Source organism: Mercenaria mercenaria, chromosome 12, assembly GCF_021730395.1.
Source record: "Mercenaria mercenaria strain notata chromosome 12, MADL_Memer_1, whole genome shotgun sequence".
Taxonomy (NCBI): Eukaryota; Metazoa; Mollusca; class Bivalvia; order Venerida; family Veneridae; genus Mercenaria; species Mercenaria mercenaria.
The window spans coordinates 15382375-15400279 of record NC_069372.1 but is presented as its reverse complement, the minus strand read 5'-3'; the positions used below and the strand labels follow the sequence as shown (position 1 = coordinate 15400279).

The 17905-nt window shown below is 36.5% G+C and overlaps 2 protein-coding genes across 4 annotated transcripts in view; one reads left to right on the top strand and one right to left on the bottom strand.

Annotated features, from left to right (window-relative positions):
• Positions 1 to 2889, bottom strand: part of LOC123533630 (uncharacterized) — a 44352-nt gene extending 41463 nt beyond the window's left edge. The window contains exon 1 of the mRNA XM_045315358.2: positions 2748 to 2889. Coding sequence (XP_045171293.2) covers positions 2748 to 2835 — 88 coding nt within the window. The 5' untranslated portion in view covers positions 2836 to 2889. The remainder of the gene's footprint in view (positions 1 to 2747) is intronic.
• The window catches only part of LOC123533627 (tRNA (uracil-5-)-methyltransferase homolog A-like), a 33311-nt gene continuing 17873 nt past the window's right edge, over positions 2468 to 17905 (top strand). Inside the window, exons 1-3 of one of the 3 annotated variants that reach the window (XM_053519276.1) lie at positions 2468 to 2669; positions 6769 to 7133; positions 9329 to 9411. In XM_053519276.1, coding sequence (XP_053375251.1) covers positions 6843 to 7133; positions 9329 to 9411 — 374 coding nt within the window. In that variant the 5' untranslated portion in view covers positions 2468 to 2669; positions 6769 to 6842. Of the gene's footprint in view, positions 2670 to 2764; positions 2897 to 6352; positions 6500 to 6768; positions 7134 to 9328; positions 9412 to 17905 lie in introns of those variants that run through there. The other 2 variants (XM_045315356.2, XM_045315355.2) reach the window with 2 other exon arrangements.

The following is a 17905-nucleotide window of genomic DNA, read 5'->3' as shown; positions in this document are numbered from 1 at the left end:
GACTATAAGCCCTACTGAAGTGATGAGTTAGAGAATCTACAGGCAAAGTTATCAGAAGCCAGGGAGGAAGCAGAAAACAATCCCTCACAAGAAAGTTACCTCTCTCTACAGCAAGCCAAGGAGAAATTCCTCAGGCACAAAAGGGAAGCACAGAGGAAGAGCTGGAGAAACAAAACAGCCTCGCTCAACCTAGAGCGAGATGGCCAAAAGCTGTGGAGATTGATGAGACAGCTGAATGATGAAGAAACAGGAAGAGGCTCAGTAGCTTTGGAAGAGAATGGTGAACTGTTAATGGGTAAACAAGTGGCAAACACTTTTGCCTCTAACTATAAAGATGTTTCCAACATCCCCATCAACACGGAATGGCAAAGGGAAGCACAAAGAGAAAAAGGGGAAAGGCAGACAAGCCAAGTGACACCAGAATGCATGAAGCAGAGTATTAAACTGCATGAGCTACAGACAGCTCTTAGGCAGTTGAAGACAATGAAGTCTCCTGGACCAGATGAGTCACAAATGAAATGCTGACCCATCTAGGCATTGCAGCAATCTGCAAACTCCTGGAAACTTACAACTACAGCTGGACACAAGGACTGCTTCCACAGATATGGAAAGAGACAGTCATGATCCCCATCCACAAGAAAGGGAAGGATCCAAAGAAGGCTGCAAGCTATCGCCCAATCAGCCTAACCAGCTGTTTGGAAAGACCATGGAGAGGATTGTGAATGCATGCCTGAAGTCGTACATGGAGACTAACAACCTATTTGCAATGCAACAAGCTGGCTTCAGACAATTCCGCTCCACTGGGGACCAGACCACTTATCTATTGCAAGAGATAGAGGATGCCTTCCAAGCACAGAAAGTCATGCTTACAGCATGGATTGATCTGCAGAGGGCGTTTGACAAAGACTGGACTGATGGACTCCTCGTCAAACTGATGAGGACTGGAGTAGGAGGTCACATGCTAAGGTGAATTAAGTCATACCTCCACAACAGGAGAGCAAGAGTCAGTTTAGAACATGCCAGCAGTAGAAAGTTCCTGTTGCGTCATGGTGTCCCACAAGGTGGACTCCTATCCCCTACACTCTTCTTGCTTTTCATCAATGACCTGGTGTCTGAACTACCAAAAGAAGTTAAGGCTGCTCTCTATGCTGACACTCTGGTGTTATGGTGTAAGGAAGAACATGCCACTACAGCCACATACAGGATGCAAGAAGCCATCAACAAGCTTTCAGCCTGGGCTGAAGATTGGTGTGTATCGATCAAAATAGAGAAATCATCCACCACACTATTCTCCCTGTCATCAAAGCAGTGGGCGGGTAAAATCAAGATGGAAAATACTTCACTGATTGAAGCTGACAAGGCAAAATACCCTGGAGTGACCTTTGACAAACGGCTAACCTGGAAGCCCCACATTAGTCAAGGCACTAACAAGACCAAGGATGGAGGAAGATGCTTTTCATCTTCTTGATTGGTCTGAACAAGTGATGATGGTCAGGCTCTGCTCAGGGCACAACAAGCTCAATGCTCACATGTACAAGAAATATAGACTGGCATCATCGCCAACTTGTCCATGTTGTGAAGAAGATCAGACTGCAGAACATATACTTCAGAGATGTAAAAGGCATGACCAGTAGCGAGCTGCAACTTGGCAGATAGATACCTCAATCCACCAGAAACTGTATGGAGGCATTGAGGATCTGCGGCATACCAAAAGTTTCATCAATGCTACAGGTCTGACAGTGTAGTCGCGAACGAAAAGAAGAAAGAAGAAAACTGACCAAATTGGTAATTTTTAAGGCTGAATATCTCAGAATTAAATCTAGACAACTAAAAAACATTTTGAATGGTAGGATCTTAGATATACCCTTTGTGATAAGAAATGTGCATTCAGATCATCTCTACGTCATATATCCTTATGCACAGGTTATTTTTTCTAAGATATATAGAAATGGACCATTTTCTTGCCCGATCTGGCAATTTTTGGTGCAAAATTTCCCGATTGGGCAAGATGTTAGGGGAATCTTCGAATTGCCTGATCGGACAATTTCCCCCACTGCACAGACCGGATTTCACTTGTTTAAAAAACATTGAAAAACCTTCAAATTTCTATTAAAGCAATCATTTCATTACAGTAGCACATATATTTATTCATTTAAACCTAAAGAACTTACTATAACAAATAAATTTTACAACTTCAAGAAACACTTTTTTCTTGAAATTTGCTTAAATTAAGAACTATAATGCTTAAGCAAAATTCCCATATAACTTATATTAATTTTGATGAAAGAAGGATAATTTTCTACTTAAGAAATAAATTTGCGCATTCTAAAATAGCAAATATTTTACTATTTCTTTCATTAATTTTCATTATGTAAGCTAATTTAAAGCTTTCCATCCAAAGACATTTTGTCTTTTGATTGAGCGATAGTGTTAAAATCAAGAGCATGTCTCCCATATCCAGGGGAATTCTCCGACCCAGTTACTGGACAGCTAGACACTCACTATTTTGTCACTACTGGTTCTAGACACTGCCATTTTTTCACCATATGGAAGGAACCAGTGAACACTAGTGTGACCGTGCCTTGGGCAGTATTGAACATGTAAACGCTACTCAATCATTTTAACACGTCTTCTCAATAGAAACGGTCACTTGTTTCGAATAATTTTGGGTACGAAAAAGTTGTTTACCAAAATCGTCACGTACTTGAATGAAAAAAGATATGTCAGTCTAGTTTAAGCTCACTTACATACAACTTCTTGACCTCTTCTTTCCTTTATTTTGTCCACAGAATCTGTTTTGTGCTTATATTTATCTTTATGCGGAGACGGATCCATGCTTGGTAATGTTTTCCTCGAGAGTGCTCTACCCCTGAATACTCTTCACTATCGCACACCGGTATTTTATTTTATTAATTATCGCTGATTTCTCTTATACCTTTTTTGTATTAATTTCTTTTCATTCTATTTTATGTGAAGTATATTATTAACTACTCAGATAATCAGATTTAACGACATGACATTGAGTTAAGTGTTAGAATTTCTTATTTGTCATTAGTTTTCGCGACAATATTTTATGAATTTTATTTTTTTTCAGGTCTGGCACTGCCATTATTTTCCCCCATTGGTTTACATTATGCAAAATGACCCCATTATGTACTGTAATTTCAAGAAATTACCCCCAAACAATTTTTTGGATGTATGGAAAGCTTATAAAACAAGCAATTCATTACCTTGATACCTTGATCTTCGGGCCGTAATAATATGAATTAAGGCACCACCTAGCATGGGGATTTATCTTTTATATATCTACTTACAAAGAAATACTCAACACTCAAAAGAAAGTGAAACCAGTCTGCGACGTGTACATAAACCGGAACCGGAAAGCATCGAAAAAATTTCCTCAGTATATGCAAACAACAGAGACGATTAACTATATACGGACGTTACCATCTCGGGGATTTTCATCCCCAATAAGCTGTGCTATTCTGGCCCCTGTTGTGAATAATCTTCTGAGTATGTCTCAAAACTAATTGATACATAAGTTTTAATGAACTCTAAGTGCACATTTTACAGTCATACTAAAGTTAATAACAACTTGGCACAAATTTCTTTGTATTCCAATTATCATTGTTCAGCAGCGATTTGAACATATCTACTGATTCAGCATTCACAGTTTTTGCACTTAAAGCATTCAAGTAAAAAATGATCTCTGACTAAATGAGTTAAGCCTAATGTTATGGCGGCACTTTTTCTTCATGAATTTTAAATGATGTCCTCGAAGACCACCCACAGATAAATTAAACATTTTGTCCCAATTCATGTCATCAATTTTTTTTGTTGCTGTTGCATTTATCCTTTTGTTATTCTTATGCATATCCTATCTGTGTTAATTTACTATGTGTATATGCCTGCATCAGTAAAGCTTCCATAAGTAGTTTCCATACTATGTTTTATGTTTGTTTATCTCCCCAATTATTTTATTTTGACTTAACTATTGATCATGAATAATAATACTAAATGTTCTTTATCCCTTTTATTAGCATATATGTAACTTTAGCATTAATATAATCATAATCTTTGCTAATAGTACACAATAGTTTTATTATGCTTAGGAGTTTTAGCAAATTGCTTTTTTCCAGTTTGTATGTGCTTTAAAATGTTTACTGTTTACCATTTAATCTTATTTTGTATCTTAGCCTTAACCATGTAGTTTTCTTATCCTTTTAGATTGTTTGTTTGTATTGTTATAGGATAATCATGTTATGTCGGAAACTAGCTTGTTATAGCTCATGTTTAGATGTTTGTGAAAACCGACGCTAAATAAAGATTATCTTATCTTATCTTATCTTATCTTATCTTATCTTATCTTATCTTAAATTTATGAACTGATTTAAATATCTGTATTACGTCAGCTCGATCACGTCTGTATTCTAATGTTACAAGACCCAGTTTCCTCAACCTCTGCTCATATGACAACTGTGAAATATCTTGCACCAACTTGGTTGCTCTGCGTTGTACGTCTTCAATTTTTCTAATATCTTTTTTTCAAAAATGGTGACCACACACTGGATCCATATTCTGAAACTGGTCTAATTAGAGATTTGTATAGTGTGAGAAACATGTCCCTGTCTATATACTCAAAAGACCTATGTATAATCCCAAGGGTTCTTTGTGCTTTAATAGTAATGTTGATAATATGTTGTTCAAAGTTCAAGCCCTCATCAAAAGTCACACCTAAATCTTTCTCAGATTGTACTGGATCTACATACACATAATTAATTAATTTTGACTATTATTTTGAAATACATGTAAAATGGATTATTATGAACGCTTTACTACTGTTTTTCGAAAAGTTTTGAAAATCACACTACTGCTAATGAAAACTTTACTGTTATTCATTTTAAAAAATATATTTGAATACTAAAATATGTAATTTGTTAGTATTTCAAAACTGTTTTAATTGCGAAAATCCAGTTTAGAATTTGTTAAAATTTAAAAATTCTGATCCCTTAAAAACATGATTGTTCTGCCCGCTGCCAGATAAACAGGTTTTAATGAGTTATGTCATGGTGGTCTCGCCATTATTGATTTCGACAAACTTTCATTTGATCGGCTGAATAATGCGGTGATTTATTCAAGACTATTAAAAGTAAATCTTTAGTATGTATTCACACAAAATTTTGTTTGCAGATAAGTGTCGATATATTCAGTAAATAACATTCACTGAGGATTTTCTAGCCGTATGGTAACCGGATGGCTAGAATGCAGGCTAGGCATCTGATTATCGGACGGCAAGACACTTCCTTTAAAAATGTGTGTTATAGCCAAAGTTTGGCTTATTGGGACGACTTAATTATTCTATAGTGGTCTTCCCTGCCCCAAGCCACTGCAATGAATTTAATTCGTGTTTAAAATAGAGGCTTAAATCTTCGAAAATATGATGTGAGTGGAGATATCTACCCTGACACCAGTTTCAATAAACAGACTGCCTATGGCACTATAAAATGCAAAAACAAAACAAAAAATATACATTCATAATATGTCAGCAAGGCAAGTTTATGCTCTAATGTCAACATAAATTCATTATCAAAGATGTAATCATTACAAATACTTTGTACATGTACTAGAAAAGGTTCCTAAAGGATTCCATTGGATATTTCTTAAGTTTGGACGTGACAGAGATAGCGACGGTCAAAAGTTATCACACTGTCCCGAAACGTCACATTATTTGGACTATAGCCCAAGTAGCATTAGAACCCAGCTCCTGTAGAAATATTACAGCTTGCTGTGAACAGATGTTGTGATCATACTCTGAAAGGGGGCTTGGGGTCTCATCTCTGAAAAGACTGCTGTTGGTAGACCTCTGGTATGGGAGAATAAAAACAGCCATTTACATGTAGAAATTTTGCACAGTTCAAAAGGAAAAAAAATGGAATTTTAAATTGTTATTGACCAGCATTTTTTTCTGTGAAAAAACACTGTTGGCTGCCCTTGTTCAATTTACGGAACTCTGTAACAGGGCGTTTTGGGAATTGTTAAACATCAGCAGTATCTATTACGATGTTTGCACAAATCATTAATACAATTAGAATTTAAAATTGGTGAAAAAAAAATCTGGCAGAAATTTAACCCATTACCTCCTGTTTGTGAAGCATCTGCACTATCCACTGGGTCATGAGAACATTTGCTTTCAAACTAATATGAGCAATCATCAAAAATAATTGTGGTTTTGGATCAGTCTTCAGTTATTGTTTGAATTGTTTTTTTATGCTCCAAAGCAACTATTTCGCTCAAATCAGCTGCTACTTCAAGCCCTGGTTTACTATTATTTGCAACTTAAGAGGTAAACCACCATAATATTTCCACACGCAAGACTGGGCATTGCCAAAATTTGGAAATAATTCATGCGGTGCTGTCATATTTGTTCATTCTCGCATACCAGAGGTCTACCGTCTCGGGATTTTGACGAACATCTGATGGATGAGAATGTATTTGTTTGGTATGTAGCCATTTTGAGAAATCATAGTTACACTGAAAGAGTAAGTCATAGACAGAGAAAAAAAGTCGGAAAAAATACATGCGATTTGCCTAATAGTACACTCATTTGAGGGATAATTGATTACTCAAATCCATCTATTATTGCCGAGACATTTTTGATCAATATTCGATTATAATCCATCATTGGAGTATCAGTAAATATGACACTGTCAGCACCTCTTTGCAGCACTGGTAGCTCAGCTATAATAAGCACATTTTCATTTTATTCAGGGCATAGATTTACGCTGCGAAGCAAGATGGATTGAACTTCAGGGAAAGAAACAGTTAGTAAAGAAGATACAAGCATGAGTACAGACTTGGAGATTAAAGATGTTGAAATTGAGGCTACAGAAGATGCAGACGTTAGTGGTAACTCAGCTAACAAAGTTCCAGAGAACAAAGATTTGATGGAAGTTCAAGACAATGCTGAAACATCTGTTCTAACAGCACAAGGGGAGGGTGGAGATGCAGACACCGCTGATAAACTGACTAAGCAGGGTGAGCCTGATGAATACTTGTACACAAAGAGAGATGAGTTTACATCAGAAATATATAAAATACAGATCTCCAATCTGCCAAAAAGATTTGGTTTTGCTGTAAGTATTCTAGTGGTTTTGCTGTAAGTTTTCTAGTGACTGCTCTGAAAATTTAACTAGATTTTTCAATATTATTGTGAAATGGTGAATTTTGACAGATATTTTCAGAAGAGAATGTGTTTGTTCTAAAGAATAAATTGAGGTTACAAATGTATGTAGTTATCATCATGATATATAATACGTTTGGTTTTGATATGTGTGTTAGCAGGTCAGTTACCCAAAGCTAAATGACTTTACAATACAATCACCACAAATATCATGCAAAACTTCTTGCTTCAAGGCGTCACCTACTGATGACTACATTACACTTCAGGGAAAATAATTTCCTTCTAATTTATTCCTTAAATGAAAGTTATATTTCACATGACATCATAACTAGTCAGGCATTGTGACCTCTGGAATGCTCTACCTTGAGGTCACAAGATCCATAGTTGGTATCCTTCAGCTGTATATAGCTTCAGCCAAGGAAAGGCATTGGACTGTAAATATTCTGTAAATATATTGCATTATGTTATGTTATTTATCATGTTTCTGCAGTTAGGTAAATGGCATAAAACCCAGAACCAATCTATTTATAATAGGAAAACTTGTATGTATTATAAATTAGCTTTGTAACTTTGTGAGTTTTCACTTGTGTTTTTGCAGAGCTTAATTGTGTTATTCAAAAATTTTAGATGGGACAGAAAAACATTTTTTTCATCATTTTCAGGTTTTTAGCTCACCTGTCTCTATCACCAGTCACATAGTGACAAGGTGAGCTTTTGTGATCACCCTGCGTCCGTTGTCTGTCGTCCGTCCGTGCATCAACAATTTCTTGTCTGCACGATAGTGGTTTTATTTATGATTTTATTTTAACCAAACTTGCACACAACTTGTATCACCATAAGATCATGGTTCCTTTCTTGAACTGGCCAGATTCCATTATGGGTTCCAGAGTTATGGCCCCTGAAAGGGCCAGAATTAGCTATTTTGACCTTGTCTGCACAATAGCAGAGCTCTTCATTTATGATTTTATTTTAACCAAACTTGCACACAACTTGTATCACCATAAGATCTTGGTTCCTTTCTTGAACTGGCCAGATTCCATTATGGGTTCCAGAGTGATGGCCCCTGAAAGGGCCAGAATTAGCTATTTTGACCTTGTCTGCACAATAGCAGCTTCATTTATGATTTGAATTTAATCAAACTTGCACAAAACTTGTGTCACCATAAGATCTCGGTTCCTTTCTTGAACCGGCCAAATCCCCTAATGGGTTCCAGAGTTATGGCCCCTGAAAGGGCCAGAATTAGCTGTTTTGACCTTGTCTGCACAATAGTAGCTTCATTTATGATTTGATTTTAACCAAACTTGCACACAACTTGTATCACCACAAGATCTTGGTTCCTTTCTTGAACTGGCCAGATTTATTCATGGGTTCCAGAGTAATGGCCCCTTAAAGGTCCAAAATTGGCTATTTTGGCTTTTGCAGCCATATAGAGACTTCATTTATGGTTTTATTTGATACAAACTTCCAAAATATCTTCAACAACAATAAATCTTGGATTCCATGACAAATCAGATCCAATCGTAGGTTCCAGAGTTATTTTATATCTGATTACCTCCCCTGATTGTAATCAAAATGGATTTATATCAGTAAGTACTTATAGGACTTATTTGAAATTTCATTATTGTTATTAGTTGGACTGAGACAATCAGGGTAGATAACTATGGACTGATTTTGTGTCAAGTTACCTCCCTTTATTTCAAATTAAAATGGGTATATCTCCATAATTAATGAAGATACTGATCTGAAATTTCATTTATGTCAACAGATTTATTTGGCAGGTCCTTCTTTTGTTCACTTACAATATATATTTTTTTTAATTACATTCCTTTTACGTTACTATAAATAGCTTATTTTTAGTAACTTTTTTATTATTGGCCGTAGGGAAAAACCGAGACCACTTTTCTGTGGTACAACATGGATGGTACCTCCAATTTTTAGGTGTATTTTGACATATCTATACCTTGTGAGAATTTTTTTTTCTTTTTGGTTAAATTTCTTCCCTTTGTTCTTCCTGTCCTTTGGACTTAGATATTTTTTCTGAGGACCTTCTTGTCCTCAAGTGCAATGATAACAGGTGAGCGATATAGGGTCCTCTTGTATGTAGATTGTTGTTTATTGCAACGTTAATGTATGGTATTGTTTCTTTAGGAATTGAAGAAGAAGTTCTTACAGCTTGATTTAAAGCCTGTAAAGATGAAAGTTTGGAAAGAAATCTGTTTTGTTACATTCAGGTTAGTATGAAACTTATAGGTTCAGTTTAAGGAATTAATCTAGGTAAAGAGTTTTCATTCTTTTATAGAAAATGTTGGATGTGATTATAAGTTTGACTGACAAAGAATGTACATGTTCTGTAAAAAGGGTCATTAACTGTAAGCTTTTTTAGCTCGACTATACGAAGTATAAGGAGAGCTATCCTACTCGACCCGGCGTCATCGTCGGCGTCAATATCTTTCCGCTTCCCCACCTTGGTTAAAGTTTTTTTACACTTTCTCTTTTTTCAACTTATCTCTGTAATTACTTGATGGATTTGATTCAAACTTGAAATACTTATTCCTCATCGACATTCACATCATCTGACATAAGGGCCATATCTCCACCAATATTTCATGAATTATCCCCCTTTTTCACTTATATTTTCAGGTTAAAGTTTTGATGCACTTTCACTCTATCTCCGTTATTACTGAATGGATTTGATTCAAACTTAAAATAGTTGTTCAACATCATCACCCACATCATATGACACAAGGTGCATAACTCTGGCACCATTTTTTCATGAATTAATCCCCTTTTTTACTTAGAATTTCAGGTTAAAGTTTTGGTGCACTTTCACTCTACCTCTGTTATTACTGAACGGATTTGATTCAAACTTAAGATAGTTGTTCAGCATCATCACCCACATCATATGACACAAGATGCATGACTCTGACACAATTTTTTAAGAATTATTCCCCTTTTTACTTAGAATTTCAGGTTAAAGTTTTATGCACTTTCACTCTATCTCTGTTGTTACTGAATGGATCTGATTCAAACTTAAACAATTGTTCAACATCATAACCCTTATCATATGACACAAGGTGCATAACTCTGGGACCAATTTTTCATGAATTATTTCCCATTTTTACTTAGAATTTTAGGTTAAAGTTTTGATGCACTTTCACTCTGTCTCTGTTATTACTGGATGGATTTGATTCAAACTTAAAATACTTGTTCAACATCATCACCCACACCATATGACACAAGGTGCATAACTCTGGCACCAGTATTTAATGAATTATGCCCCTTTTTGCTTAGGATATACTTATATAGTGTTTTGATACATTTTATCTTTACCTCTCTTATTACTTTAAGTTGATATTTTTGACATAGACTCAGGCTATTGTGCAATATCTTCATCCACAATTGGGAGTCATTAAACACTCCAGTGACAGCTCTAGTTTCCTCAGATGTGCCCAGTTTCACTATCCAGCATCGAAATAGTCGAGCGCGCTGTCTCCTGTGACAGCCCTTGTTTAATCCGCCGCCATAAGTGGTGGGGGGTTATAGGAATGGTCTTCGTCCGTCCTTCCGTCTGTCCGTAACACTTTCGTGTCCGCTCCAAATCTCCTAAATCCCTTGAAGGATTTTCATGAAACTTGGGTCAAATGATCACCTCATCAAGATGATGTGCAGAACCCATGAGTCAGCCTTGTCGGCTCAAGGTCAAGGTCACAGCTCAAGGTCAAAGGTTTGAGCCTTCCATTTTGTGTCCGCTCTATATTTCCTAAACCCATTGAAGGAATTTTATAAAACTTGGGTCAAATGATCACCTCATCAAGATGATGTGCACAACCCATGAGTCAGCCATGCCGGCTCAAGGTCAAGGTCACAACTTAGGGTCAAAGGTTTGAGCCTTCCATTTTGTGTCTGCTCTATATCTCCTAAACCCCTTGAAGGATTTTCATGAAACTTGGGTCAAATGATCACCTCATCAAGGTGATGTGCAGAACTTATGAGTCAGCCATGCAGGCTCAAGGTCAAGGTCACAGCTGAAGGTCAAAGGTTTGAGCCTTCCATTTTGTGTCTGCTCTGTATCTCCTAATTCCCTTGAAGGATTCATATGAAACTTGGGTCAAATGATCATCTCATCAAGGCGATGTGCTGAACTCATGAGTCAGGCATGCTGGCTCAAGGTCAAGGACACAACACAAGGTCAAAGGTTTGAGCCTTCCATTTTGTGTCCACTCTGTATCTCCTAAATCTCTTGAAGGAATTTTATAAAACTTGGGTCAAATGATCACCTCATCAAAACGATGTGCAGAGCTTATGAGTCAGCCATGCTGGTTCAAGGTCAAGGTCATAACTTAGGGTCAAAGGTTTGAGCCTTCCATTTTGTGTCCACTCTGTATCTCCTAAACCCCTTAAAGGATTTTCATCAAACTTGGGTCAGATGATAACCTCATCAAGAACTCATGAGTCAGCCATGACAACTCAAGGTCAAGGTCACAACTCAAGGTCAAAGGTTTGAGCTCTGTATCTCCTAAACCCCTAAAAGGATTTTCATGAAACTTGGGTCAAATGATCACCTCATCAAGACGTTGTGCAGAATTCATGAGTCAGCCATGTCAGTTCAAGGTCAAGGTCACAGCTAAAGGTCAAAGGTTTACCCTTTCACTATCCATAGCAGTGGCGAGGGATTTAGCTGTCTTTCAGACTGCCTTGTTCAATCAGATTTCCTCAGCTTGCTCCAATTGTCTGTGTGTATTTTTTCCACCCAGTTTTAAAAGCCTAAAAAGCATTATTGTGTTTGAATGCTTGCCATCTGTCACACTAACTTATTTAATAAACTTATACTGCCTCTGAAACTTGCAACACCTGTAACATATTATGGTCATCTTTCAAAGTTACACACTTATTAGCCGGCTTAATGAGAAAGGCAACATTGTTCTAATGTTAAAGCTGTCAGGTAGGAACTCTTAAATCATATAAGGAAATTGAAGAAATTTCAAAATTGGCTAGTAAATCAGGAAGTTATGAACATTTCAATATTTGATAAAAAAGAAGGCAGCCATTTTGTTTCTATGGCAACATAAACAAGATAGTGGATTTATTAAATTTCTAGATATTTATTTAAACACCATTTCCTTATTTCTGTAAAAAGGTTCTCTATTTTTTCCAACTATAACAAAAGAAATTCTTATGATTTACATCTAAAACTCAAGAAATATTAGGAAATATTCTATTTAAAAGGTTATTTGCTATATAAAGAATTCAGCAGTACATAAATGATGTCATAAACACACTAAAATGGCTGTCTCAATGTTCAGCCATTTTTCAAACTGTTGCATCTTTTGGAACAGTGGCCCAATTTTAGAAATTATTTCACCATTATACAAGGCTTTAAGATGGCTTTCATATGACAGCAACTTGTTAACAGGCATTCCTTGCCGTTTAAGTTCAGAAACTCAGATGAGTGATCTAGGGTCATCATGATCCTTTTGGGCTTTGTTTTACAGTACAGGCAAAATGGAAGTTATCAAACGACACACATTTAAGACCAATATGTAAATGAAAATTTACCCCCAAGCAGGATGATTTTTCAATTGGTACAAGGTTCCATATTTCTGCTTTTCATTTTTACAAAGTTATGTCCACTTTTTGACTAAGCAGTTTTTGGTTAAGTTTTTCTGTGTAAGCTAGTAAGTACCCACTAATAGGAATGGATTGAAACTTCACACACTGTCAAGAATTTTACAGGTTCTGTAACCCAGTTTTGCATTTTTACCACCCTTTCGTCCGCCTTTTATAAAATCTTCTGTCAGAAAACACTGGCCCTATTTCAAAATAGTTCCACAAATATTTTTCTTTGCTTGACCATTACTAGAACTATTCTCTTGGGCTAATATGGTCCTCTTGTTTAGTTTCTTTATGATTTTGGAGAATTTTTTAAAATATGGTTTTAACAACTTTAATAATATATGCATTATGTACAATAAAAATCTGCCGCTGGACTTTCGGAAATTGAAAATTTTATGTCCAGCAGTAAATGAATATCTGCATAATTATATACAGTTGAATATCGTTACCTCGATATCGGTTAGCTGGATACTCCGGTTAGCACAATGTGTTTTGGTCGGTCCTGATTTTTCCCTTTATATTTTAATGTAATTACTTATCATTTCCTCGATATGATTAGCTCGATATTTTGTTTAGCTCGATGAGATTTTTCAGTCCTGTCATCTTACCTCTACTGTTTTTACACCTGGTTTCATTGATATTACAGCTTGTCAAAAATTGAATTCTTCATGTGAGGAAGCCATCCAGCTGGCTTACGGAAGGTTGGTGGTTCTACCCAGGTGCCCGCTCGTGATGAAATAATGCACGGAGGGGCACCTGGGGTCTTCCTCCACCATTAAAGCTGGAAAGTCGCCATATGACCTAAAATTGTGTCGGTGCGATGTATTAATCATAATCAAGCTAGTTTGTGTGTTTATAATGCCCTTCTTCGAAGAAGAGGGGTATATTGTTTTGCAGATGTCGGTCGGTCGGTCGGTCGGAATGTAGACCAATCCGTTTCCAGATGATAACTCAAGAACGCTTGGGTCTAGGATCATGAAAGTTGATAGGGAGGTTGGTCATCACCAGCAGATGACCCCTATTGATTTTGAGGTCTGTATGTCAAAGGTCAAGGTCACAGTGACCCTGAATAGTAAAACGGTTTCCGGATGATAACTCAAGAACGCTTAGGCCTAGGGTCACGGAAGTTGATAGGGAGGTTGGTCATGACCAGCAGATGACCCCTATTGATTTTGAGGTAAGTATGTCAAAGGTCAAGGTCACAGTGACCAGGAACAGTAAAATGGTTTCCAGGCAATATCTCTAGAATGTTTGGGCCTAGTATCAGGAAAATTGATAGTTAGGTTGGCCATGACCAGCAGATGACCCCTATTGATTTTGAGGTCATTAGGTCAAAGGTCAAGGTCACATTGGCCAGGAACAGTTAAAACGGTTTCTGATCTTCTTGTCCAAAACCATAGGGCCTAGGGCTTTGATATTTGGTATGTAGCAAAATCTAATGGTCCTCTACCAAGATTGTTCAGATTATTTCCCTGGGGACAAATATGGCCCCACTCCGGGGGTCACATGGTTTATATAGACTTATATAGGAAAAAATTTGAAAAACCTCAAGTCCAAAACCACAGGGCCTAGGGCTTTGATATTTTGTATATGACATCATCTAGTGGTCCTCTACTAAGAGTGTTCAAATTATTCCCCTAGGATCAAATATGGCTCCGCCCTGGGGGTCACATGGTTTACATAGACTTATATAGGGAAAAACTTTGAAAATCTTCTTGTCCAAACCACAAAGACTATGGCTTTGATATTTTGTAATGTAGCATCATTTAGTGGTTCTCTACCAAGTTTGTTCAAATTATCCCTCTAGGGTCAAATATGGCCCCGCCCCAGGGGTCATAATTATGGTTCATATAGACTTATATAGGGAAAAACTTAGAACCTTCATGTCCATAACTTACATCATTCAAATTTGGACCACATGTATAGTTTTGAGTGGCAAGATGAACCTTGACATGAGTGACCTACTTAAACATTTCTGTAGCTACAGCCTTAAATTTGGACCACATGCATAGGTTTGTGTACCGAAAAAAACTTTGACCTTGTTATTGACCTAGTGACCTACTTTCACATTTTTGAAGGTACAGGCTTCAAATTTGGACCACATGCATAGTTTTTTGTTCCAAAATCAAATTTGACCTTGATTTTGACCTAAATTTGACATTGATTTTTACCAATTACCTACTTTCACATTTCTCAAGCTACAGCCTTCAGATTTGAAGCACATGCATAGTTCTGTCTACCGACATGAACTTTGACCTTGAAATTGATCTAGTGACCTGCTTTCACATTTCTCAAGCCACAGCTTTCAAATTCCACACATTTCTGTAGCTACAGCTTTCAGATTTAGACCACATGCATAGGTTTGTGTACCGAAAAAAACTTTGACCTTGTTATTGACCTAGTGACCTACTTTCACATTTTTGAAGGTACAGGTTTCAAATTTTGACCACATGCATAGTTTTTTGTTCCAAAATAAAATTTTACCTTGATTTTGACCTAGTGACCTACTTTCACATTTCTTAAGCTACAGCCTTCAAATCTGATCCACAAGCATAGTTTTGTGTACTGAAATGAACTTTGATCTTGAGATTGACCTAGTGACCTACTTTCACATTTCTGAAGGTACAGGCTTCAAATTTGGACCACTTGCATAGTTTTGTGTTCCGAAATAAAATTTGACCTTGATTTTGACCTAGTGACCTACTTTCACATTTCTCAAGCTACAGCCTTCAAATTTGAACCACATGCATAATTTTGTGTACCGAAATGAACTTTGATCTTGAGATTGACATAGTGACCTACTTTCACATTTCTGAAGCTACAGGCTTCAGATTTGGACCGCATGCATATTTTTGTGTTCTGAATTGAAATTTGACATTGATTTTTACCTATTACCTTCTTTCACATTTCTCAAGCTACAGCCTTCAAATTTGAAGCACATGCATAGTTCTGTCTACCGAAATGAACTTTGACCTTGAAATTGATCTAGTGACCTGCTTTCACATTTCTCAAGCCACAGCTTTCAAATTTGGACCACATACACATTGTTTTGTACCGAAATGAAATTTGACATTGATTTTGACCTTGAGCTAGTCTTGAAATTTGAAACATTCAAAAATGGCTCAGTAGATGGCGCCAAGATCACTCTGTAATCTCTTGTTAGGTTAATAGGTTAAATGTCAAGGTCAGATTAAACCAGAATGGTAGAACTTTTGTTTACAGTGAGCATATAATTTCTGTTCCTTGTGCAATTACTGAATGCATCAAGGGTGGCATTTCGTGTTCGACGAGCTCTTGTTTTGTTTGTTATTCAATCTTTAATCCAATTTAAATGTCATGAAGTTTGCATTTAATTCCAAATAATTAGCCTTATAAAACAGCTTGCTTGCTTGCTGTTTTCCAGTATAACAACTAATTTGGATGAAATGTTTTTCTGTTTAACGGAGTAAAAATCTGCCATTTAGGATTGGGTAACAATATGTGTATTTGACAGGCAAATTTTCGTTATCAAAGCACGGTCAAAATGACTACTCAACTAGGAACATTACCACTGCATTCAGACTTGTTTAGCGAAGGAATAAAAATACTAATGTTTACACATACATTTTTAAAAATTAAAAAGTTGTATGTATGTACATGTACTATTTAATTAAGATGTTTTATTTGTCAATAAAATGAAAATCGTATTTATGTTTTATATTATTTCATTCCCCTGTCAAACCATCTGAAAAGCGCATTGGATACAATGACAATATAGATGTCTGGCACAAGTAGTCCCAGGCATTCGATATCGTTACGTCGAACTTCAGATATGTCGATGCAATTTTTACAGTCCCTTGAATATCAAGGTAACAGTATTCAACTGTAATAAATCTGTACAAACAGTTACTCAATGGTGTGTTTGTCTGTTGACAAATTAAACACTTTGATAATACTGCTTTCCCACATTCCCACATACAATATTTCGTTTTCCTCGTTGTATCTCGCACTTATTGGACTATCAATTCCACAGCTGTTATCTAGCAAAATCTTCACTTTGGTAAGGTCAGAAGATATTTGATGGACATTGTTTGACAACAGTCCACACACATATACTGTTCCCAACCTGTCTACTGTCAAATGACACGGCCCAGTTAGCTCATCATCAGCATAGATGGCCTTCACCTTACCATCAAAGGACAGACTTGTGACAGTATGTTTGTTGCAGTCAGACACGTATATTGTTGTGTTGTCTTGACTAAGTGTTAGAAAATAAGGAGCCTCAAATAAAGGTTCCCCATTACTGTTGTTAACCAGAGTTTTAAGCACTTTTCCTGACATGTCTGTTATTTGAAGTTTTGCAGGCACAGTATCATAAGAAACTATTAGAGTGTTATTACCATAGGCAATACCACGGCATTTTGCTCCAACATGTATGTTATGTGTATCGATAACAGTCATATGCCCAGAAAATGTTACAAACCTGACGGTGCCTGTTTCAGGAAATGTTACTGCAATTTTATTGTCTTCAACCTTTGTGATTGCCCATGGACCAAAAGTCATGTTTATAATGTCATAATATGAATCAGTGTTTGTTGTTGTATTTCTATAGATGATGAGGGCTTTGCCATTGCAGTCGGCTACAAGAAGTGTGTTTTCATCCAGTAAATACAAATCTGACCATTTAACCACTTTGCTTGGCAGGTCAAAAAGATGATAGGCGTATCTTTCTTTTATAGAGGAAGGTAGTTCTTCATAACATATTGAAGTTCTGTTTGCATCATGGCTATTGATATGGGGATTCACATCTTCACGTTTGACTGTATAGTAATGTATTTCCGTATTTTCTGCCCTCAGTTTAGCCACGTTTTGCTTCAGTTTCTTCATTTTTTCATTTGTCATTTTGGTTGTTACAAACAACTGGCACTTTTGATCTTTATTTTGCTTTTGTGTCAGATCCAATGATAATGATTGAAGATTATCTTGCAGTTCAATGTTTTTTTGTCTAATTGATAGCAGTTCTTTCTGGTCAGCATGCTTTGTTTGTAATATTTTATTTCTTACACAATATGCGTCATTTGCAAGCTTCTTTTCAAAAAGTTGTAGTTTTACAGCCATTTGTTGAGCTAGTGT